The sequence below is a fragment of the Giraffa tippelskirchi genome, chromosome 4 (assembly GCF_054371585.1).
Source record: "Giraffa tippelskirchi isolate mGirTip1 chromosome 4, T2T-mGirTip1v1.2.pri, whole genome shotgun sequence".
Taxonomy (NCBI): domain Eukaryota; kingdom Metazoa; phylum Chordata; class Mammalia; order Artiodactyla; family Giraffidae; genus Giraffa; species Giraffa tippelskirchi.
The window spans coordinates 112,517,221-112,543,788 of NC_137278.1; the positions used below are offsets into that span (position 1 = coordinate 112,517,221).

Sequence of the window (26,568 nt, forward strand, 5' to 3'; positions counted from 1 at the left end):
CATCAGGCACTCTGTCTATCAGATCTAGTCCCTTAAATCTGTTTGTCATTTCCACTGTATAATCATATGGGATTTGATTTAGGTCATACCTGAATGGTCTAGTGGTTTTCCCTACTTTCTTCCATTTAAGTCTGAATTTGGCAATAAGGAGTTCATGATCTGAGCCACAGTCTGCTCCTGGTCTTGTTTTTGCCGACTGTATAGAGCTTCTCCATCTTTGGCTGCAAAGAATATAATCAATCTGATTTCGGTGTTGTCCATCTGGTGATGTCCATGTGTAGAGTCTTTTTTTGTGTTGTTTGAAGAGGGTGTTTGCTATGATCAGTGCGTTCTCTTGGAAAACTCTATTAGCCTTTGCCCTGCTTCATTCTGTACTCCAAGGCCAAATTTGCCTGTTACTCCAGGTGTTTCTTGACTTCCTACTTTTGCATGCCAGTCCCCTATAATGAAAAGGTCATGTTTTTTGGGTATTAGTTCTAAAACATCTTGTAGGTCTTCGTAGAACTGTTCAACTTCTGCTTCTTCAGCATTACTGATTGGGGCATAGGCTTGGATTACCGTGATATTGAATGGTTTGCCTTGGAAATGAACAGAGATCATTCTGTCATTTTTGAGATTGCCTCCAAGTACTGCATTTTGGACTCTTTTGTTGACCATGATGGCTACTCCATTTCTTCTATGGGATTCCTGCCCACAGTAGTAGATATAATGGTCATCTGAATTAAATGCACCCATTCTAGTCCATCTTAGTTCACTGATTCCTAGAATATTGACATTCACTCTTGCTATCTCCTGTTTGACCACTTCCAATTTGCCTTGATTCATGGACCTAACATTCCAGGTTCCTATGCATAGCCTGCTGCTGCTGCTGCTACGTCGCTTCAGTCATGTCCGAGTCTTAGCGAGCCCACAGACTGCAGCCTACCAGGCTCCTCCGTCCATGGGATTTTCCAGGCAAGAGTATTGGAGTGGGGTGCCATTGCCTTCTCCATATGCATAGCCTACACACAGTCAATTATTGGGAGAATTGGGGGATCAAGATTTTGTGGGATTGAGATGAAGCAGAACAGCCAAACCCTGGGAAGGAAAGAAACCAGCTTCTCTAGGTGGCAGTCACTAATGATTGAGTCAGCCACATCCATTTATTTCCTGTCTTGATGTGCTTCTATGACTCAAATGCTATAGAAAGATATTCTGACTCATCTAAAGTGGGTTTTTCCTACACAAAGACTGATAAGAGTGAGGCACCTTTATTAAGAGTCACTCCAAGACTGTGTGGGTAGGGCATTTCCTCAAATTTATTGAAAGTTATTATCAAAAGTTGGAAGAAGGATACCAAGAGTTCAGAAGAACATGTGCCTATTATATTGTTCATCCATAAATTGGAGTAATCATGAGTAATGAAGTAATAAATCTAAAGTAAATCAATGGTATTTTGATCCTAGTAAAAACAAATTACCCTGAAATCTCAATGTGCTGTACTTCTGGTAAGATGGTTCTTTTATATCACTGTGCTTGGGAAAGTATAAAATAATACATTCAGATAGTATTGTTTTTATGACCAACTAAGGAGATCTGTTTTTTAAATCCTTATTTTCCTTGTTTCCTGTTTTGTTTTATATAATGTATTTTATTTTGATTTTATATGTATTCAGTAATTTGAACTTATAACTAGTTTGTTTTTAGCTCAAGTATGACTTTGCTTTCTTGTTTCATCTTTAGTTTGCAAACCTTGCACTGAACCTATTCCACTGTGTACTGACGGAGAATTTCTCACTGTGGATCTTAATACTACACACTTCTGTTGTCCTCAATTTTACTGTGGTAAATATATTTTAATTAATTAAAATATTTAGATATGTTTGGCATTTAAGAAGTCCAGTGCCTCTTTTTAAAATTTTTTTAAACTAATGTTTATTTGTTTTATTTATTTAGCCTTGGCTGCACTTGGTCCTCATTGCTGCCTGCAGGCTTTCTCTAGTTGTGGAGAGCAGGGGCTACTCTTCATTGCAGTGCTCAGGCTTCGCATTGGGGTGGTGGCTTCTCTTGTTACAGAGCATGGACTGTAGGCATGTAGGCTACATTAGTTGTGGCGCGTGGGCTCTAGGGTGTGGGCTCAGTGGTTGTGATGCTCAGGCTTAGTTGCCCAAGGACATATGGGATCCTCTCAGTCCAGGGATCAAACCCACGTCCCCTGCACTGTCAGGCAGATTCTTAACCATTGGATCACCAGGGAAGGCTCAGGCCAGTGCATGTTAGCTGTACGGTTATATCAGACCTTAGTCGATTTCTAGCGTATTAAATATAGAGTGCTTCTTGGACAATTTTGTTGCCTCCCCAAAATAGGTTAGCTATGAGGTTTCTCCTCATCCTAGACTTTCTAGATTTCCAAGTGATTCCATACCCTTTTCACTTCCTTTCTCTTCTTGCGCCCCTGCCATTTCTCAGGGCTCTTAACGAAAGGAGCATGTCCTAGCTGTACTACTATTGTTGTATCTGCTTGTGAGTCCTTTGTTCTGTCCTTATCGACACATTGCAATTGGGTGGTGGGTGGGCAGCTCTGGGGAGATTCCAGAACATCAGTAATGGCAGTGAATGATAGCTAGTGAAAACTAGCATTTAAATGAAGTTAATCTTTACCCATGTTATTTTTTTAATTTAGTGTGTGAGCCAAATCTTTGTCCTATGCCTCTATTCACCTGTGCAGAAGATATGAATCTTGTGAAACAAAATGTATCTGGTCAATGTTGTCCAACATGGCATTGTGGTAACTAATTTTTATATTTTAAAGTCTTATTACATTGTATTAGTATATTATGATCGATATAAATATGTTCATTTTTGCCTTTTAGAATGTAGCTGTGAAAATCTTGTTATGCCAACTTGTGAAGTGGTAAGAGCACATACTTTGACTGAATTTTAATATAAATAAATTTTTTCTTCAATAATTTCTTTCATTTCTGATTTCTTCTCAGAGTAAATGGAATTATTCTCTTTAAGTTGTAATGAAGTAAATTAAAAGAAATCTGCTTTGATATAGGGAGCAGTCAACATTTTATATTTTACTAGATATAGGAAGTTCAGTTCAGTTCAGTCACTCAGTTGTGTCCGACTCTTTGTGACCCCATGGACTACAGTACACCAGGCTTCCCTGTCCATTACCAACTCCTGGAGCTTACTCAAACTCATGTCCATTGAGTCAGTGATGCCATCCAATAATCTTATCATCCGTCTTCCCTTTCTCCTCCCACCTTCAATCTTTCCCAGGATCAAGGTCCATTGAGTCAGTTCTTTGCATCAGGTGGCAAAAGTATTGAAGTTTCAGCTTCAGCATCAACCCTTCCAATGAATGTTTAGGATTGATTTCCTTTAGGATGGACTGGTTGGATCTCCTTGCAGTCCAAGGGACTCTCAAGAGTCTTCTCCAACACCACACTTCAAAAGCATCAATTCTTCAGCACGCAGCTTTGTTTATAGTCCAACTCTCACACCCATACATGACTACTGGAAAAACCATAGCTTTGACTAGACGGACATTTGTTGGCAAAGTAATGTCTCTGCTTCTTAATATGCTGTCTAGGTTGGTCATAGCTTTTCTTCCAAGGTGCAAACATCTTTTAATTTCATGGCTGCAGTCACCATCTTCAGTGACTCTGGAGCCCCCCCAAAATAAAGTCTATCACTCTTTCCCTTGTTTCTCCATCTATTTGTGGTGAAGTGATGGGACCAGATGCCATGATCTTAGTTTTCTGAATGTTGAACTTTAAGCCAACTTTTTCACTCTCCTCTTTCACTTTCATCAAGAGGCTGTTTAGTTCTTCTTCGCATTCTGCCATAAGTGTGGTATCATCTGCATATCTGACGTTATTGATATTTCACCCGGCACTCTTGATTCTAGCTTGTGCTTCATCTAGTCCAGCACTTCTCATGATATATTCTGCATATAAGTTAAATAAGCAGGGTGACAATATACAGCCTTGATGTACTCCTTTCCCAATTTGGAACCAGTCTGTTGTTCCATATCCAATTCTAACTGTTGCTTCTTGACCTGCATACAGATTTCTCAGGAGGCAGATAAGATGGTCTGGTATTTCCATCTCTTTAAAAATTTTCCAGTTTGTTGTGAACCACACAGTCAAAGGCTTTGGCATAGTCAATAAAGCAGAAATAGATGTTTTTCTGGAACTCCCTTGATTTTTTGATGATCCAACGGATGCTGGCAATTTGATCTCTGGTTCCTCTGCCTTTTCTAAATCCAGCTTGAATATCTGGAAGCTCACGGTTCACGTACTGTTGAAGCCTGGCTTGGAGAATTTTGAGCATTACTTTACTAGCGTGTCAGATGAGTGCAATTGTCTGGTAGTTTGAGCATTCTTTGGCATTGCCTTTCTTTGGGATTGGAATGAAAACTGCCCTTTTCCAGTCCTGTGGCCACTGCTGAGTTTTCCAAATTTGCTGGCATATTGAGTGCAGCACTTTCACAGCATCATCTTTCAGGATTTGAAATAGCTCAACTGGAATTCCATCACCTCCACTAGCTTTGTTCATAGTGATGCTTCCTAAGGCCCACTTGACTTCGCATTCCAGGATGTCTGGTTCTTGGTAAGTGATCACACAATCATTATTTTTTCCATTGGTGACTGAATCTACCAATCTTATATCTACATAAGTTCACTGGTCCAAAATGAAGCACAATATAGAAAATATATTATCTCAATAATTGAAAGTGTTCCCAGTGATTCTTTGAGAAAGTGTACTAACAATGCATTTGTTTCAGAGGAGGAGGGGGTATAAATAGGTAACTAACTTTCTGTACATTCTTAGGAATTATCTATGAACATACCAACCTTCTAGGAATTATAAAAATTTAACTTTTATAAACAATAGTTATGACTCTGGTATCATGTATTTAACTATTTTAGATGGACACTTAGATAGGTCCATAACCATTAGATATGACTCTTTGCAAGTCTTTTTTTTCCCTTTAAATATTTACCTCTATGATATGCCTCTAAGACTTGAGAAAGATATGGTATTCCTGGCCTTATCTATCAAAGAAGACATGTTTGGGCTTCCCTCATAGCTCAATCAGTTAAGAATCTGCCTGCAATGCAGGAGACCCGGGTTCAATTCCTGAGTCAGGAAGATCCCCTGGAGAAGGAAATGGCAACCCACTCCAGTATTCTCACCTAGAGAATCCCATGGACAGAGAAGCCTGGCAGGCTACAGTCCACAGTGTTTTTTTTAAAAGTACATTGTCTTAGACACTGAAACAAATATTTAATAATGTATTTCTTTTTTAGTAACACCTTTATTGAAATATAATTCACATACCATACAATTCAGCTATTTAGAGTGTGAAATTAAATGGTTTTTATTTTGCTTACAGATTGTGCAACCATCAGCACAATCAATTTAGAAAAATTGTATTACCCTCTGCCCCAAGAAACTCTGTACCTCTTAGGAGTTACTGGTATCCCTCAAAACTCCCTCGACCTAGGAAATCACAATATATTCTCTATCTATATAGATTTTCTTATTCTTAATATTTCATGTAAATGAAATCATATAAGATGTGGTCTTTTGTGATTCCTTTCACTTAGCATAAGGTTGTCAAGATTCATCTGTGTTGTAGCATGTATCAGTACTTCATTTCTTTTTTACTCTTAAATAATATTCCATTTTATGGATATAACCAGACATTTGTCCAAATAAAATATGCAGTGGACAATAGCACTTGAAGAGTTCCTTAACATCATTAGCTATTAGTTAGTAACTCAGATCGGAGAAGGCAATGGCACCCCACTTCAGTACTCTTGCCTGGAAAATCCCAGGGACGGGGGAGCCTGGTGGGCTGCTGTCTATGGCATCGCACAGAGTCGAACACAACTGCAGCGACTTAGCAGCAGCAGCAGCAGCAGTAACTCAGATGGTAAAGAATCTGCCTGTAACATCGACCGAATTTGATCCCTGAGTCAGAAAGATCCCTTGGAGGAGGGGGTGGTTACTCACTCCAGTGTTCTTGCCTGGAGAATTCCATGGGCAGAGGAGGCTTGAAGTTCAGTCCATGGAGTCGCAGAGTCAGACATGACTGAATGACTAACCCTTTCACTTTTTCAAATGAAAATCAGAACTACAGTGAGAGATCACTTCACATTCACTAAAATGACAGATATTAATACATGTTGGCAAGGATGTGGAGAACTTGGAACCTTCATGTTCTGCTCTGGGAATACAAAACTAGCTGCTTTGGAAGACAGCCTAGTAATTACTCAAAATGTTAAATATATAATTACCATATGACTCAGCAATTCCACTCCTAGGTATATATCCATGAGAAATGAAAACATACGTCCACGCAAAGCTTGAATGTTCATAGCAGCACTATTCATAATAGCTAAAAAGTGGAAACGTCTTGAGGTGATTTTGCTACTGACTGTAAAGGGGAGGGATGCTTGCTTGAGAATAAAAAAAAATACCATCATATTTGATTAATATTAAGTATCGGTAGAACACTCAAGGGGCTATTTCCTCTGATTGACATTGGGTACTTATGAGAATAAAAGTGTAACTAAATCCATGAGTAAGATCTCAGAGGAAACAAGTTAGGAAGGAAGATGAGAAAATTTAAACCTAAGCTTGAGAGGACACTGGGGCATTGTGGCTCTAACTATTGAAAAACAGGTAAGTGACTTAAAAGAGTTAGTGAGAGCCTACTTCCTTATCTAATCTTTTGGAATAGTTTATGCAGTGGGAGAGCTTGATTTATTACTATTTTTAACTCTATGTTTCTAATATTTTATTTTCAGTCCCACTGGAATTGTAAATGACTAAAAGTCATAAAGCATCAAATGTGTTAATGTTTATGAAATTACTTTGCAACCCATAAAGCACTATAAAAAGTAGAATATTACTAATTATGGAGGAAGTGCCTTTTATATATTACTATGAATTTATCTGAGTTATTTTTTGTGTTGATAATCAAATTAGTTTTTATTACTGTCATATGAAAATTAAAGATACCCAGGAAAAGTTAATGTTTAAAATACAATTCTTGAAACTTTAGGCCTGAGTCCTACTTGAGAAGAATCAATACAATTTTCCTAGTAAAGAAAAGTTTAAGTGTTGGTCATGACAGCAATTTACTTACTACCTTGCCTGGAAAATCTCACGGACAGAGAAGCCTGGAGGGCTATAGTCCATGGGGTTGCAAAGAGTCACACACAGCTGAGCAGAGGGCAGAACAGAGCAGAGAGAGAGAAAGATTATAGCACTTTCTGTACCTCAGCTTATTTGAAGCCCTTATATATATGATCCATTTGTTTCTTTCAACAGTTCTAAGAGGCAAGCAGTATTATTATCGCCATTTTGTAAATGAGGAAGGTGAGGAGCAGACTGGTTAAGTAACCTGCCCTAGATCACACAGCTAGTAAGTAGCAGAGCAAGATTGGCAGAAGGGCGGTATTGTTCCTGAGCCTGTGCTATTAATCGTTCACTCTTCTGCTCTTGTTTTATATGCTATAGCAGCAGTGCTATATGCATACATCAGAGTTCTGGACCACCTCTATAGAGCAGATCAAGAACATTTTCCTCAAGAGAAGTTTCTAGGATTAGCAAGCATTCTCTTATCTTGAATTGCCCACTAGAAGCTCGGAGTCAAACAGTATAATTTTATTTTATTTATTTTATTAATTTATTTATTTTAGTTGGGGGCTAATTACTTTACAATATTGTAGTGGTTTTTGCCATACATTGACATGAATCAGCCATGGGTTTACATGTGTTCCCCAGGACAAACGATAAAGATCATCTTATCCATCTTCACTCATTTAATAGATAAGGAAATTAAAGTTTAGACAGACTGTGTAGTCTATGATCATGTTGCTTATTGTGAGTTTTTTCCTTATGTTACTAATTAAATGACTACTGGGTTAATCAAAGCTTGTTCCCTATCAAATATTTACTATGACGTTGCTATGTGGTTGTGGGGTAGGATACTTATTAGATGTTATATTGTGTATTTTTTTCAATGGCAATACAGTAAACTATGTTGGTAAGTCATATAATAATAATATCTTTCTAATAGGGAGAATTTACTGCAATAGACTACAACTTTCAGAGTGACTGTGGATGTGTACAGTATCTCTGTGGTAACTATGTCTTTGAAACTTTTAATGATAATCTTATTATTGGTATATGTTATTCACTATTAAAAAATAAAAATTATTTTTGAGATATATTACACATTTTAAGCCATTTGCCAGTTTTGAGTATAAAAAGTGTACTTTTTATTTTTTAATTTCCTCTTGTGTAATATTCCAAAGTGTTCTGAGAAACTTCATAAGTGAAGTTGCTCAGAAACTTCATAACAAGACATAAAAATGATTCTTTTTCAGAGGCTTCACAGAATTTAAAGTTGATGCCAAGGTGCTTTTTTGTGTATATAATTTAATTTAAAAATAGGTAACATCTAAAAGTGACAGATTTGTGATTACTGTTTTATTATTATTGATGATAACACTGCATGGCATGAGGTTGATTTTTCTATGAAATAACAAATCTTCATATTAAGTAGGTTAATAGAAAATAAACAGTTGTTCAATATCTTGAAACTTTGGTATTTTTATATGAGAGAAGAATTAAATCCAGCATTGGCGAGGCACAAAGAGTTTCTGAGCTGAATTCTTCGTTACTATTCTAGCTTACCTAAAGCCACTTTCAAAGATGTGATAGCACATTATATCAGGTACCTTCATCGTAAAGGATGACTTATATAATTATATATTTTGCAGCACAATAAAATTGAAAATTCTTCTCTCAAAATAACAAAAACATGAAATGTTACACAATCCCTTCATGAAGAGGCCTAGTGTTATATTTTTGCCTTCATTTATATCCACTCCCCCAAACTGTCATGTTATGTTTCCAGAAGAGGTAATAGCAAGTAGCTTGATGATCACTTTAGGCTAAAATTCTAGAATCTGCTATATATTATAGCTTTTAGAGAAAGTTCAAACAGTAAATAGTAGTTGAGTTTACATATAATTTCTTACTGTATGTTAAGGAATAAATGTCACACTCATTATTAAGTGAACTCAAGCGATTAGCAATATATAAAGTTATAGATCTTTATTGGGTTTTAAAAAATTGCACATCACAATCAAAACAGTCTTAAATAAAAGTTCTATTGATTGACGAATAAAAAAACCTGAATATCATACTTTTTGTTAACTTTTTGTATCTTTTCTTAGAAAAGGATGATGTGTGTGTATTTCAAGAAATATCAGTATTGAATCCTGGCCAATCTATGATAAGGTATTTGGAAGGGGATTTTTGTCACATGGTAGAGTGTCTCGAGGAAAAAGATAACCATACAGGCTTCCACACTTTCAACTTTACAATGGTGAATTGTTCAAAAGAATGTGATATTGTAAGTATTTTTTCTAAGTCATTCTGATACAAGTTAATTAATCTTAAAATGGCAGCTGCAGAATTTGAACAAGTAAATACTCTATAATTTAAAAATATACACTTGAATGGTGCTTTAATAATCTATTAATTTGTAATGTATCTATATAATGCAGTATCCTTTTCCTGTGTATAACCTTGAATTTCAGGAGTCTTATTTTCTATACAGCTTGTTTAACCTGAGCTGTTTATATCTGCTTGATGAATCTTGGTTGCTAGATGTAAAGGTTAACAACTACTTCACCTCTAATATAGCTATATAAAGTTATTTGATGTGCCTCAAATTCAACCTTAGAAATGCTTACAGATATTCTAAGAGAGCATAATTTTTTAAATTTATTTTTCATTGGAGGATAATCACTTTACAATGTTGTGTTGGTTTCTGCCATACATCAACATGAATCAACCATAGTATGCGTATGTCCTCTTCCTCTTGACCCTCCCTCTGAGCGCATATGTTATAACGGGAAGCACTTTCAGAATTAATTCATTAAAAATATCAGTACTGCTGTTGGCTAATTCAAATGATTATTACTATGCACAGCACCAGGTATATACTCCACCTCCAAGTGATTATGATTGTTGTGGTACCTGCAAAAATATATCGTGCAAATTTCAAATGGAAAATGGAACAACAGTTATATATGAGGTATGAATTACTTCATTCCTAAAATGTATTCCTCTGGAGGGTAGCTCTCTGTGCTATTTTCTGAATAAGGTGTTCACATAAATTTGAAAAATCTCTCTCACACACACAGGATTCTACATACAATAAGCACACCCATGTCGAGCACACTTGCAGCACACAAGACATAGTTAACATTTTAAAGTACATGATTCCTTTTGCGGAGGAGCATATTTAACTGGTTTCTCAAACTTATTTTATCATAGATCCTTACTTTTCCCCCAGATGTTAGGAATGGGCTTTGAGAAATGTCGATTTCTAATAATTAGAACAAAGGAAAAGAGTGTTATTTTATTCACTCATTTGAAATGAAGCATTTTAACAAAAATCTGAAACTCAAGATGTTAGTACTTTATTATTTCAGGTATTGAAGATTTCAGTAGGTAAATATAAGAAAAGATTTAAGATATTTGAAAATTTTTAAAAGAAAATTTCAAGAGTAATGAATGCTGTATCACATCGTTCCACAATATAATAATTATTCAGAATTCTTCCATTATCTCATAATAGCTCTATGGAGGTTTGCAGACTGACCTACTCTTTCCCTTTTTTAGAACAGAAGGGAACCATGTAATTTTAGTACAGTTATTAGTGATGTCATCAGATTTAGGAGGGTCACAAATTCTGATTATAATTTGCATTACCTGAGGATAGTTCCAATTTATTATTGCTATTCTTAAGTTTTTTCCATTAATAGTTTAATTATATGGAGGTCTTATTTATGGTATTCTTAATTACATGGAATTAGCTATATACCCAAAAGAAAAACAGATTTCTCTAATCCTGTGCATTTTACTAAGTAAGAAAAAGTTAACAATTATCTTATTTTATAACAATATAACATATGCTTGTTGTCCATTTGTTTTATAATTATGTGAAAAATAGTGTTATTGATTTAAATAATGTTAATATTATTTATCTGTTTAATCATAGCAATATTTCTACTTCATATTATATTTTTTAAAGAGGGAGTCTTGAAAAAGCAAGCTTATAAAAATGATGAAGAGACAGGTGTCAGTGAGAGAAAATGAATCAGAGGTTACTTGAAAATATACAGTAATGTGGGGATTTTAGTAAAGAGCAACATAAACTCTATTGATGTCAATAATTCAGGAACTATTGGTGTATATAATCAGTATTCACAGTGATAACCCTGATATTTAAATTAAAGATTAAATTATGTTTAGAATATTTATTGTGAACACAAGTAAAATAGGTAAATGTTCATCAAGGTTGTTATAATAACTCTTGACTCTTTCAAAGATAATTTTTATTTATCTAGAAATCTTATTCCTATGGAACAACTAATTTTTGATTCCAAATAAATTAGAACATACTATTTGAATTGAATATTAGAATTAACATTTGATTTTGAATGTTTTATCTTCTTTTAGACCTGGACTTGTAGATCTTTTCCAGTTGAGGTTCGTAGAGGACTTGAAGACATTTATAAATTAAAATAGAATCTATAGAAAAGGAAGCTTGTCAGAATTTTTGCTGGTCCACAAGGAATCTTCAAGTCAGAGTTTGACTAACATTTTAAAATTCGGGTTATAAAAAAATATATAGATTAACAATTACAGCCTAATAGTTATATTATAATTAGTTTCATATGATTTTATTTGTAAATAGGAATTCTGAAATCAGGAGTGAAATAAACATTTACTATCTTAAAAATTTGTTAAAGAATAGGGATACATTTAAAAATAACAAGAAGGTATAGAAAACTAGAACTATAGGTGAATAATCACTATCATCCAAAGATTTTTAAATTTTTTGTGATAAGGGAGTAGAAGAAAAAATAAACAAGCCTCAAGTGAGGAGTCATACTAACTAATATGATTTGTTGTTTTATAATTAGTGAAGGAATATTAGAGCAAGACCTTTGACACTTGGCCAAATTAGATAATTAATTTTGTAGAAAAAGATGCTGAGTTATTTTTTTCCTCTCTATTGTTTTGTTCCACATTTACATCTCAGTTCTAATATGAAACCAAACACACCCACCCACCTTCCACATACATGAATTTTTAATCATTTTAGATAAGTTTAGGTACAGTTCCAGACAGACATTTTATGTCACAAGAAGCTCTCTCAATCTTGACTTGACTTTTGATTCAGTAGCATAGGAAACATTCTACTTATGAAATATAGCAGATTTTAATAAGCAAACAGAATCTTTCTCTTTTATTTTTAGGAGGGGAGCACCTGGCACTATAATTGTACAACATATGAATGTGTTAAGACTGATGAAGGGGCAATGATTCTTAACTACAGTATGGTCTGTCCACCTTTTAATGAGACTGAATGCAAAATGGTTTGTACTTTGATATAGCCAAGAAAGTTTAGCATTAAATATAATTTTAAAAATGCACATTAATATGTTTTCCAAGGTCATAGAAACATGGTTTATTTATACATGGTTTTTTGGTAAGTGTTTTATTTTCATATGTACATAAAAGCTTGATTATATTTCCTGTTTGACAGTTTCAGTTGTATATGGCACTCCAAATAATTTTGACTCACCCTGAACGGACATGATACTATGTCTGGGTTTTTAATATGTAGACCAAAGGATTACTGAAAAATCTTTTGATTAGCTGATTTAGCCTCTCTTTCAATATGGATTAATAAACTAATTGATCTGAACTGGGTCAAGTTCCTCTTTCTTAATCACACAGCAGATTTTTTTTTTTTTTTTTTTTTTTTATAAATTTATTTATTTTAGTTGGGGGCTAATTACTTTACAATATTGTAATAGTTTTTGCCATACATTGACATGAATCAGCCATGGGTTTACATGTGTTCCCCTTCCTGGACCCCCCACCCACCTCCCTCCCCATCCCATCCTTCTGGATCATCCCTGGATGAAACTGGAGCCCATTATACAGAGTGAAGTAAGCCAGAAAGAAAAACAACAATACAGTATACTAATGCATATATATGGAATTTGAAAGATGGTAACGATAACCCTATATGTGAGACAGAATAAGAGACACAGATGCATGGAACAATTTTATGGACTCTGAGGGAGAAGGTGAGGGTGGGACGTTCTGGGAGAATAGCATTGAAACATGTATATTATCATATGTGAAACAGAACACCATTCCATGTTCGATGCATGTGACAAGGGCTCAGGGCCAGGGCAATGGGATGATCCAGATTTTTGATGTCATTTGCTTTTCAATGCGTGGTGGCCTAAGTGAACTTTGTCATAGTTTCTCTGAGCATGGGCCTCTGTGAAGCTCAGCTTATACCAGAGCATAGCTGATCCTTCAGTTTTGCTCTTCCAACTCCTTATTCTCCCAGAGAAGAGCTCGTTGGGACAGTAGATTTTTGAAAGTCACATAGTTTTTTTAAAAAGATTATTTGTGGCCTTAATTATTTAGGAAATAATAATCCCTAATGAAAAGTAAACTTTATTCTGTTGTGTGAGGCAATATTTTTCTTTCAGTGTAAAGAAATAGCATGATTTCACTGATTTTTTTCAACATGCACCCTTTTAGTGATGATGGTTAGCTAGCTGGCTGAATAATAAGATACAATATGTAACAAAGTAATAGATTTTAGCTCTTTAAAGAATCTTAGGCATCATCTTATTTCACAAATCCATTTTTATAGAGTAAATTATTCTTTTATTTTAATTACAATTAGCGAGTTACTAAAAGCAATCAGGAAATTATGTTAAGAATTCCAAAAGATAATCAATAAAATTTTCTTAATTTAGCCTTGACAAGAGACATTCAGAAGTAGAGGGTCTGTTTAAAATAATAAAATATTAGAGAAAAAGAGATATCATTTTAACATTCAGTTATATTCAGGAACTCAGTCTAGTCTCAAAAAGTAGTTTATTTCAAGGAGTCTAAATAACACAATGATCTCTGTTTAGAGTACCTCTCAACTTGGTAAGAAAATCTTTTGTTGTATTTTAAATGTGTTCTTTTAAGTAAGTTAATCTTTTTGCACTCTTTTTCATATTGCTTATGAAGAAATAACAATTTTAAAACAATTTAAAATATCTGCTCCTAATTTTAAAAATAAAAATTGTTATTAGATATAGTTGTTTCAATCCTTTTTCTATAAACGTCTTTGTGATATTTAGTAAATATATTGAAAAGTTAGTTTTTTATTTCTAATCTAGGAGGAAATGAACAAACGTTGAGTTTTAACACTATTCCTTCTCTCATCCTAGAATGAAGGGATTGTGAAGCTTTATAATGAAGGCTGTTGCAGGATCTGTAAGTGAGGACAAATTATATACATTAATTTGATTAGTTTTAATTGTTCATGATTATGATTTTTCTCATAAGATTCACTTCTTATGTTGCAATGAGGGAATGTATTTTGTAATGTATATTATTTAAATGTTTTTATGGCAAGTGGTTGATTACTTTGTAATTTAGTCTTCTGGAACATAAATACAGTTTTTAATTTAGATGAATTTTAATCTAAATTTAATGTAAACATTATAAATGTCTTTCTTGATGCATTTCTCAAAAGGTATTGCACAGAATTTCAGTAGGGTTTAAGTTTAAAAAGTACTCTACGGTCAAATGTGCTTTAAACTACACAAAATTGTTATGAGATTCCAATAAGGACATAGAGAGTATGATATTTTCCAAACCTATTTGAACAAACCTATGGTTCTGTATAATTAATACATTTGAGAAATACCAATTTAGTGAGTTATATTTAAATAATATGTATATAAAATATCCCATAAATATGAATAAACTTATATTTATACATAAATTTATACTTATTTGAATTATATGGTTTATTTCATAGTGCTTTATAACACCCTCTGAAGAGTGTTCAAAGCAGAGGAAGTGGCAAAGTGCAGTCATAGCACAGGGATGAAAGCGATGACAGAGGATAAGGTCATTAAAGGTCATGTTAAAGATGAAATAGAATAGAGCGGTATTTGTGCAATTTTTATTTGAATGCTTATGAATTTATTTTTCAACTACTTGTGAGTTTATATCAAGATAAAAAATAGAAGTGTTAGAAAACTTGGCATAAACAGTAATTTTAATATTGTTCAGAGAAGCTTTTGGGAAAAGACTTCAACACTATTCAGGTTAATAATGCCATTGTGTAGCATTGGATTCTTAGTCACAAGAATTCTATAACCCCATGTTTATTATTAGAGAAGTGAGTATATTTGTGTTATCTGAGGGCAGACAAGGGAATATCTGTTTTTGACTGACCGTATTACTACTATTGATTGTCAGCCACACACCAACACTCTATTAAACCCATTGCAGATAACACTGCAACCAGTCTTCACCACAGTCCTGGGAAGTATGTGAGGAAATAGGTATGATTTCCCTTACAGTTGAGGAAATGAAGGTTCAGAAAAGTAGATTACACTCATAATCAGTGAAAGACTTAAGTCTCTCCAGTGCCTGGCCTCAGGATCTTTCAGTTTGGCCCAGCTCCTTGAAGTTGCAGAATGGTAACAAGCTGACTCGTTTTCTCTAATCTGATGTGTAAGAACCTGTGAAGTAGTTTCTGCTTTGGCATTAGAGAACCCCTGTCTGTAGTGTTTGCTTTTGGGTGACCAGGCTTTATCAGAAAGACTGCAGATGTTGGATATTATCACAGGTACTATGCTAAACGACATGTGTTACAATTATAAATACACTGAGGAATGAATAGAAAATGGCTCTTGGCACAAACAAATTCAGTCAACTAGGATGTCCCAGTTTCATTTATTGAATGAATTAACATAAACAGATTTTTGTTGAGCGCCTCTCATGTAGCAGACACTGTTTTAGGTACTGGGACTATGATAGAGGATGAAACAATATCTGCCTGCATAGTGCATGTTATCAAGACGGGGAAGACCCAATAACTGGTAAATATACGCCATTACGCCAGGTACTGACGAATGGTATAAAGAACAGCAGTGCAGAATACAAGGGATGGAGAGGGAGGGGAATTGGCTGTTCATTTAAGTGGGTGATTAGAGAATGCCTCTTCATTTGAGTACAGACTGAATGTCCTTGGGAGCCAGCCGGGAAGAGTGAAGAGTGTTCAAAGTGGAAGAAGAGGCAAAATGCAGTCATAGGACAGGGGTTAAAGTGATAGAAGACAATAAGGACTTATAGGTCATGTTCAAGATGTTTCTTTCTTGACTAGTCTTTCTTTTAAAACTTATATGACAATAAAAGTGTTAATGAAGTAACCAGTGTGTGAAAGCATCATAAGACATGAAACAGCTTGCCCTCTGTCACCAACACTGGGTCTCAGGCCATGCTGTAGTTGGGAGGTCCAGGAAGGAGAATGACCAAGTATAAGAGACTGTTACTCAGTTGCTCCATCATGTTGGACCCTTGGAAATCCCATGGACAGCAGCACGCCAGGCTTCCCTGTCCTTCACCATCTCCTGGAGTCTGCTCAAACTCATGTCCATTGAGTCAGTGATGCCATCCAACCATCTCATCCTCTGTTGTCTCCTTCTCCTCTTGCCTTCTATCTTTCCCAGCATCAGGGTCTTTTCTAATGAGACAGCTCTTCACTGAGCAAGACCTAGTTTTTCCCACAGCCAGTCCCTCCCATCAGGAAGCTTCCACAAGCCTCTTATCCTCATCCATCAGAGGGCAGACAGAATGAAAATCACAGTCACAGAAAACTAACTGAACTGATCACATGGATCACAGCCTTGTCTAACTCAATCCAACTATGAACCATGCCATGTAGGGCCACCCAAGATGAACAGGTCATGGTGGAGAGTTCTGACAAACGTGGTCCACTGGAGAAGGGAATGGCAAACCACTTCAGCATTCTTGCCTTGAGAACCCCATGAACAGCATGAAAAGGCAAAAATAGGAGACTGAGGAGGAGACATAAAGAGATTGGGGGAAAACCAGAGTGTGCTCTTAGAGCCAAGTGCAGAAAGTATATCCAGGAGGAAAGACTAATGGATTGACACAAATGTTGCTGAGAATTCAAGTAGGAAGAGAACAGATATAACCTTTGAATACAGCAACTGAAGGTCATGGATGACAAGAACAGCTTAATTTCAGGCAATCTTGCTACTCATCTATACTTCAGCCAGAGTAGTTTAACTTTTATATACTTCACTTCTTGGGATTTCATACAAGCACTTATTTTAAATAAAGATTTTGTGACTAAACTCACTTGAAGATTGGAGTTCTAACTCCAGTCTTTTGCAAATAAGGAAACTCAGCAGAAAGGTTTAATGGCTTTCCTAAAGTGACAAAGCAAATTCTTAATAGTAACAGGGTGAGATGAGAACCTTGGTTGTTTTGCATCCTGATTAAGGGATTACATCCACTATCATACAGCATTAAATATATATTATTGGGTGTATTATTATCAAATGATAATCCATCATGCGCACAGAGGCATGATAATATATTATTACTTAATACACGGCATTTTCATTAGAAATTGTGACATCATTCCAGAGAAATAAAACCAAGTATGAGTCATCTATACATTTCAACATGGTTGGTAACGATTCAGTTACATTTATGCATAATTTTACATTAATATCCATTAAGATAAAGTATCTTAAATCTATCAGTTTATATTTTAAAGGAGATTTATATATGTCTGTATGCCTTAATTATGTACATGTATATTTACCTATATATAACATGGTTGAATTTTTTTATATATTATGTTAAAATATACACTGCACACACAGATTGATGTTAGCATTACTCCATGTGTGGAATATGTTTGATTTATGATAGTAATAATTATTCTAAAACAATAAGGTAAAGAGATAAATATAAAGCTAGAAAATATGTGAGAAAATCTATTTAGAAATTGAAAATAAATATTGAACATAAACTACATAAGAGTAAAATTTCAACTATCTCATTATAGAAATATATTTCATATAAATATATCAGTTTTCAGTTAAAAATATATTCATATGTTTAATTGAATTAAGAAACAATTTGACATGAACCTTTGGATGAATAAATACATTCTATATTTTATCAGGCAAACGAGAAGAAAGGATATGCCAGAAAGTGATTATTAAGTCAATTATACGGAAACAGGACTGTATAAGTCAAAGCTCTGTAAGTGGATAAATATAATTTGTTATGTAAATGGTCTATGTCTTTCCAGAAGTATATATGTGTCAGTACTGGTAAGTTTGTAAGCAAACAAAATGCCAACACTTAAAATATTTAACTTTGAGATTATTCCTACATTCTAATATTGAAATATTCTGTTTGTGAAGAAGTGTGAATTTATTCTTGGCATAAATAATCAACAGTTCTGAATGATAATTTCAATCCAGAGAGATGGAAATTTAAATCTAAATATACTTGACCACATATTGTCTTAAGTATGCAATTTTAATTAGCAAAAATAGTCTTATGTCTAAATTGGACCACTTTTATAAGACCTATATGATTCTGTAGTCTACTTAGTTGTGATATAATACAACTTATATAGGCGTGCTGCAGTTCATGGGGTCGCAAAGAGTCGGACACGACTGAGAGACTGAAACGAACTGAACTGAGATAGTGATTAATACATTCCATAGATCTGTCTAGTTATGTGTGCACGTTTCATACTTTGAGTTATGTCAGATTGCCATCTTGGACAATCAATATGCTACCTTCAGTTCAGTTCAGTCGCTCAGTCATGTCCAACTCTCTGTGACCCCATGGACTGCAGCATGCCAGTCCTCCTTGTCCATCACCAACTCCTGGAGCTTATTCAAACTCATGTCCATTGAGTCGGTGATACCATCCAACCATCTCATCCTCTGTTGTCCCCTTCTCTTCCCGCCTTCCATCTTTCCCAGCATCAGGGTCTTTTCAAATGAGTTAGTTCTTCTCATCAGGTGGCCAAAGTATTGGAGTTTCAGCTTCAGCATGAGTCCTTCCAATGAATACTCAGGACTGATCTCCTTTAGGATGGACTGGTTGAATCTTCTTGCAGTCCAAGGGACTCTATCTTAGTGGAATCATTATCACTGCTTTAAAAGTTTTAAGACATTTTTCTCATTGTCTCTCCTTACAGATAAATGTTGCATCTTGTGATGGAAAATGCCCATCAGCTACCATATATAACATCAATATTGAGAGCCACCTAAGATTCTGTAAGTGTTGCCGTGAAAACGGGGTGCGCAACTTGACTGTGCCACTCTATTGCTCAGGCAATGGCACTGAAGTCCTGCACACTCTCCAGGAACCTATAGACTGCACATGCCAGTGGAATTAAACTCTTGGATTCTAAGAACTCTATGCAACATTATAAGGTCAAATGGAGTTAACTTTTATCAGCTCTTTTTAAGGCACCTGGCAGATTTATACTGTTTAATAATAATATGTATTTTTCAGACTATTGGATATGGCAGTTTAACACTTGCTGCAAAATCTATACAATTTCCAAGAAAAATTAGGTTTATTGATTTAGTCTATTTTACAGAATCAAATGAACTTAAGGTGATCAGCTGAAATTCTGTTATGTATATAATTGCAACATGAAATTATATTATCTATTAGAAAGTTGTTTTGCAGGATTCTTTCAGTTTCACTCAATTTTTATTTTTTATTTTTAAATCTGCCATAGATATTAAAATTAAGATACTCTTATTACTAGTGTTTATTCTGGCAAATGTAATCAGCTAATAGTGACAATTTTAATTTGGATATCATAAAGAGAGGTCTGCTTAGAGACAGATAATAGAAAATAGGATTTTAGATTATTTAAATTCTGAGTGGATATTAAGGATGTAATTGCAAATTTCCCTTAGTTTGCAAGTTTATCACATAACCAGAGAAGCTGTGTGACTTGTACAAATTCATTTGGTAAAATAATATAATGAATTCATGTTAACAGTTGGATTAAGTCTACATTTTTTACCTTCCAGTAATGTGTTTTTTTCTTTAGAACAGTATGGTAAGGTGTGTATCACAGAACATTTTACTCTTAAAGAGCTTGCTTTGCCTAGAATTAAGAATTTTAAATTCAGTGCCTTTAAAAAAAGGAAAAATGCCACACATACATATGTATATACATCCATATAATAGTTACCTGAATAATAAGGAATGGGGAAATATAGCATCAGTTGCTAAATAGAGGAGAGAGATCTTGGGTTTTTATTTTTATTTTTTACCATTAAAACTGTTTTAAAATAGGTTGTTATTACTTAATGTTTAGTTAGCTATTTACTGTCTCATAGATGTCTGGTTTTTGAAATATATTCAATATTTGCCTAACTATTGAAGTTGCATGCTATTTTTCTGTTCATGTTGCTGTTTTGCCAATGAAGGATGAAATAAAGTTGTTTGAGTGTATTAATAATTCTACAATGGAATGCTGTACTTTTTAAATACAGTAGATTATTGACATTTACAACAAATATATTCTTAGATTTTTACAAATCTCCCAATTCTTTGCCACTAATAGTGTATAATTATTTGATTTTCTTCATCTGTAAAAAGGAGAGAATTCCCCATTTAGTATGATTGTTGTGAGGATCAAATGAAGTCAAACGTCAGTGAGAGAACAGTAAAATTGCACTGAAAAGCAGATGTGGGAGCCTGGTGGACTACGCTGAGCTTGGTGATTTGGTTCTATTTCACAATTATGCTACCCAGAAAAATTACAACAGGTTAGATATTTGGGGCCCTCCGAGGTTACTTAGAAATGGATTAAAGAATGAAATGAATATTGCATCTTCAAAGCCCCAGTATCTACTGTATATAAAAATTGATTTTATCTTATTTGTGCATAATAACACTTGTAAGTATTCTGTCTAAGATATTAACATTTCAATATTCATTGACTCCTGTTAACATCTAGACTGAATCAAATGTTTTTGGTTAAAATATGTTAACACTTTGCTTAAGGGAAACTGTATGTACCTCAAATGAGGCACATAATATTGTATATTGTCTACCACGATTTCTTTATTTTCATGTTCTGTTAAATATTTACTATTATATTAAAATACATAATTATCTTTAAACACATTTGTGGGAAAAAAGGGAAACCTAATCCTAGGACTTAACAAACATTCTAAATACAACAAACATATATTGAGTACCTCTAGGTGCCAGGCACTGTTCTAAGCTCTGAGGATACGGGCAATATAAATAGACACAGTGCTTACCCTCCTGTCACTTACAGTCTAGTGAGAAAGTAGGTATTGGATAAATAAGCACGCCTGTGGAGAAAGTCCATGAAGGAGAACCCAGAATTCTTTGGAATGTAGTTCAAGGTGGCCATCAAATCAGCAGAGGGGTTACAAGCAGACTTTGCATAAATGGTGCTGGGACAACTGGATAGTAATCTGAATAAAGAGATGTTAAGTCAGGGTCAATGCAGTCTGAGATATGAACTTCTCCATGAAGAACAATATGTTTTTTGACTTTTGAACTATATCTGTATCATATATTCCTCATATTTAAATTAGTTATAAGTATAAAGGATCTTTTATTGACTATGCCAAAGGCTTTGACTGTGTGGATCACGATAAACTATGGAAAATTCTTAAAGAGATGGGAACACCAGACCACCTGACCTGCCTCTTGAGAAATCTATATGCAAGTCAGGAAGCAACAGTTAGAACTGGACATAGAACAACAGACTGGTTCCAAATAGGAAAAGCAGTACATCAAGGATGGATATTGTCACCCTGCTTATTTAACTTATATGCAGAGTACATCATGAGAAACTCTGGGCTGGAGGAAGCATAAGCTGGAATCAAGATTTCTGGGAGAAATATCAATAACCTCAGATATGCAGATGACACCACCCTTATGGCAGAAAGTGAAGAGGAACTAAAAAGCCTCTTGATGAAAGTAAAAGAGGAGAGTGAAAAAGTTGGCTTAAAGCTCAATATTCAGAAAACTAAGATCATGGCATCTGGTCCCATCACTTCATGGCAAATAGATGGGGAAACAGTGTAAACAGTGTCAGACTTTATTTTGGGGGGCTCGAAAATTACTGCAGATGGTGACTGCAGCCATGAAATTAAAAGATGCTTACTCCTTGGAAGGAAAGTTATGACCAACCTAGACAGCATATTAAAAAGCAGAGACATTATTTTGCTAACAAAGGTCCTTCTAGTCAAGGCTATGGTTTTTCCAGTAGTCATGTATGGATGTGAGAGTTGGACTGTGAAGAAAGCTGAGTGCTGAAGAATTGATGCTTTTGAATTGTGGTGTGGGAGAAGACTCTTGAGAGTCCCTTGGACTGCAAGGAGATCCAAGCAGTCCATCCTAAAGGAGATCAGTCCTGGGTGTTCACTGGAAGGACTGATGTTGAAGCTGAAGCTCCAATACTTTGGCCACCTCATACGAAGAATTGACTCACTGGAAAAGACCCTGATGCTGGGAAGGATTGGGGGCAGGAGGAGAAGGGGACAACAGAGGATGAGATAGTTGGATGGCATCACTGACTCGATGGACATGAGTTTGAGTAAACTCTGGGAGTTGGTGATGGACAGGGAGGCCTGGCATGCTGCGATTCATGGAGTTGCAAAGAGTCGGACATGACTGAGCAACTGAACTGAACTGAACTGAACTGATAAAGGATCTTAGAAAAGAACAGTCAGGAGATGAGACTGAGAAAGAATAGTCATAGTGTTTGGATTTAAGCCCAGAGCCTCAGTGAAGCAGTCACAGAATCCAAGGAAATAAAAGGTTGTACAAAGGATTGGAGTTATGATCTGTCAAATGTTGATGAAGAGTCATTTGATTTATAGAAATGGAATTGATTTGTGTTTCTTACTATGAACAAAAGCCAAAATGAAGTGGTGTCTTAGTTTGGGCTGGTATAATAAAATAGCATAAACTGAACAACTTAAAAACAACAGACATTTATTTCTTACAGTTCTAGAGGCTGGGAAGTCCAAGATCAACCTGCCAGCAGATTTGGCATCTGGTAATGGTCTGCTTCTGGGTTTAAAGACAGCAGTCTTCTTGCTGTATCCTCTCATGACAGAAGGGTGAAAGGGCTTTCTGGTCTCTTATAAAAGGACATGAATCCCATTCATGGGGGCTCCACTATCATGTTCCATTCACTGCCCAAAGGGCTCACCTTCTAATACCATCATATGAAAGGTTAGTATTTCAACATATGAATTTTGAGGGAACGTAAACATTCAGCCCATTGCAAATGAGTTGAAAGGTGATGAGCAGATGATTAATTCGGAGAAGGCAATGGCACCCCACTACAGTACTCTTGCCTGGAAAATCCCATGGACGGAGGAGCCTGGTAGCCTGCAGTTCATGGGGTTGCTAAGAGTCGGACACGACTGAGCGACTTCACTTTCACTTTTCACTTTCATGCATTGGAGGAGGAAATGGCAATCCACTCCAGTGTTCTTGCCTGGAGAATCCCAGGGACGGTGGAGTCTGGTGGGCTGCTGTCTATGGGGTAGCACAGAGTCGGACACGACTGAAGCGACTTAGCAGCCGCAGCAGCAGATGATTAATTGGACTCAGTATGTGCACTGTTCCTGATGTACTCATGCCTAGATTCAGTCAGATACATGTTTATGTTTCTGCAGCTGCTGGCACTGAACCCACTCCCATCTACATGGTAGTTTCTCCTCCCAGACAGCCTGAGGCACCTAGGCAGGAACAGCACAGCACATGTGCCGTGGGCCCAGACTCACCCATCCGCCTCCTTGCCTTATTCCGACCACTGTCTCAGTCTCCTGGGGAGAAAGGACTGCATCCTTCCCCCACGCTTGCCATGGGGGATCTGGTTTCTCCCACCACTTATGAGCCTGGAAGAAGCACTGTGCCCCCTGATCACCCTGAGGAACTGAGAAATGCAGCCTGAAAAAAAAGGAGGAATTCATACTCTGTGGGATAAACTTTGAACAATGAAGGACAGGTCCAGGAACCAGCAGGTCAACTGCTCACTGTCACTCCTCATCTTCAATGACTATCCCAAGATGTGTGGTTCCATTTGGCCTTTCCAGATATATCTGTGTTTTTTGTAAGTAGTGGACTGCTCTGTAGCAATTGGACTTGTATTAGCTTTTGTTCTTTTTCTGTCTCACTCTCCTCAAACCAGTTCCTTGAAGAGTCTTCTTTACCTCAGTAAATAACAACTGTCAAACAGCTGTCAAACTACATTAAAACTACAAGTTGTGATTTATAGCTCTTTAAATCAACAGCATTCGATTTACTGTCATGTTGGAAAGAAGAAGAGTAAATAATAAACTCTTGTATTGTTTGTAGGAAAAAAATACAAAACATGCCTATGAATAATTTCTATTGTTATTTTGCTGGTGTTTCTCCCTGCCTCCCCTGATCTGATATTAAATTAAGCATAATTTTTAATTTCTTTAAGGATTTTTAGTGAAAGAAATCTTGAGAAAAAAGAACAAAGCTGGAGTTAGTATGCTGCCTTACTTCAGACTACACTACAAAACTACAGTAATTAAAATAATATGGTATTGGCACAAAAACAGATACATGTATCAGAATAGAGAGCCCAGAATTAAACCCACACGCCTATGATCAATTAATTTATCACAAAGGAGGCATTGAGATACAATGGAGAAAAGACAGTCTATTCAATAAATTGTATTGGGAAAATTGGACAGCTACATGTAAAAGAATAAAATTAGAACATTTTCACACAGCATGTACAAAAATAAACAAAATAGATTAAAGATCTAAATGGAAGATCAGAAACCATAAAACTCCTAGAAGAAAATATAGGCAGAACACTCTGACATAAATCATAGCAATATTTTTTTTGAATCTGTCTCACAAGGAAAAGGAAACAAAGGCAAAAATAAATGGGATAAACTTAAAAGCTTTTGCACAGCAAAATAAAACATCAACAAAAGAGAAAGACAAGCTACTGGGGGGGAGAAAATATTTGCAAATGATATGACCTGTAAAGGGTTGATATCCAAAACATATAGACAGTTCATACAATTCAACGTAAAAATAATGAACAACCCAATTTAAAAATGGGCAGAAGACCTGAATAGACTTTTTTTTTTTCCCAAGAAGACATACAGAAGGCTAATAGGCATATTAGCCTTGCGGAAAAAAATGCTCAACATCGCTGATCATCAGAGAAATGCAAATCAAAACCATAGTGAGATATAACCTCAAACCCATCAGAATGACTATCATCAGGAAGTCTACAAATGAGACATGTTGGGAAAGGTGTGGAGAAAAGGAACCCTAGTACATTGTTGGTGGGAATGTAAATTGGTGCAACCACTATGGAAAACAAGATGAAAATTCCTCTAGAAACTAAAAGTAGAATTACCATATGAACTAGCAATGCCACTGTTTGCTATATATCCTAAGAAAATGAAAAGACACCAGAAAAATAAACAACTCAATCAAAAAGTGGGCAAAAGGACTAAACAGACATTTCTCCAAAGAAGACATACAGATGGCTAATAAACACATGAAAAGATGCTCAACATCACTCATTGTTAGAGAAATGCAAATCAAAACCACAATGAGATATCATCTCACACTGGTCAGAATGGCCACAATCAAAAAGTCTACAAACAGTAAATGCTGGAGAGGGTGTGGAGGAAAGAGAATCCTCTTACACTGTTGGTGGGAATGCAAACTGGTACAGCCACTATGGAGAACCATGTGGAGATTCCTTTAAAAACTGGAATTAGAACTGCCATACAACCCAGCAATCCCACTGCTGTTTGTATATACACACGGAGGAAACCAGAATTGAAAGAGACACATGTACCCCAATATTCATTGCAGCACTGTTTACAATAGCTAGGACATGGAAGCAACCTAGATGTCCACTGGCAGATGAATGGATAAGGAAGTTGTGGTACATATACACAGTGGAATATTACTCAGCTATAAAAAGGAACACATTTGAGTCAGTTCTAATGAGGTGGATGAAACTGGAGCCTATTATAAAGAGTGAAGTAAGTCAGAAAGAGAAACACCAATATAGTATATTAATGCATATATATGTATATATATATGGAATTTAGAAAGACGGTAATGACAATCCTATATGCAAAGCAGCAAAAGAGACACAGATGTAAAAACAGACTTTTGAACTTTGTAGGAGAAGGTGAGGGTGGGATGATTTGAGAGAATAGCATTGAAACATGTATATTACCATATGTAAAACAGATGACCAATGCAAGTTCAATGCATGAAGCAGGGCACTCAAAGTTGGTGCTCTGGGACAACCCAGAGGGATGGGATGTTGTGGGAGGTGGGAGGGGGCTTCCGGATGGGGGACACATGTGCACCCATGGCTGATTCATGTTGATGTATGGCAAAAACCATCACGATATTGTAATTATCTTCCAATTAAAATAAATTAGTTAATTAAAAGAAAATGAAAACACAAGTTTGAAAATATACGTGCATTCCAATGTTCAAAGCAGTATTATTTATAATTGCCAAGTTATGGGAACAATCTGTTTCCATCAACAG

The 26,568-nt window shown here is 35.6% G+C and overlaps 2 protein-coding genes across 2 annotated transcripts in view; both read left to right on the forward strand.

Annotated features, from left to right (window-relative positions):
• OTOGL (otogelin like) overlaps positions 1–20,463 on the forward strand; it is a 431,190-nt gene extending 410,727 nt beyond the window's left edge. The window contains exons 52-61 of the mRNA XM_081593187.1: positions 1,723–1,824; positions 2,663–2,767; positions 2,853–2,893; positions 8,087–8,150; positions 9,252–9,430; positions 10,013–10,117; positions 12,351–12,470; positions 14,346–14,391; positions 18,137–18,216; positions 19,172–20,463. Of these exons, the coding sequence (XP_081449313.1) occupies positions 1,723–1,824; positions 2,663–2,767; positions 2,853–2,893; positions 8,087–8,150; positions 9,252–9,430; positions 10,013–10,117; positions 12,351–12,470; positions 14,346–14,391; positions 18,137–18,216; positions 19,172–19,372 (1,043 nt within the window). The 3' untranslated portion in view covers positions 19,373–20,463. The remainder of the gene's footprint in view (positions 1–1,722; positions 1,825–2,662; positions 2,768–2,852; positions 2,894–8,086; positions 8,151–9,251; positions 9,431–10,012; positions 10,118–12,350; positions 12,471–14,345; positions 14,392–18,136; positions 18,217–19,171) is intronic.
• A 135-nt stretch (positions 20,464–20,598) lies between these two features.
• LOC145545638 (tenascin-R-like) overlaps positions 20,599–26,568 on the forward strand; it is a 92,342-nt gene continuing 86,372 nt past the window's right edge. Inside the window, exon 1 of the mRNA XM_081590483.1 lies at positions 20,599–20,768. The gene's annotated coding sequence lies outside the window, so the exon portion shown is untranslated. The remainder of the gene's footprint in view (positions 20,769–26,568) is intronic.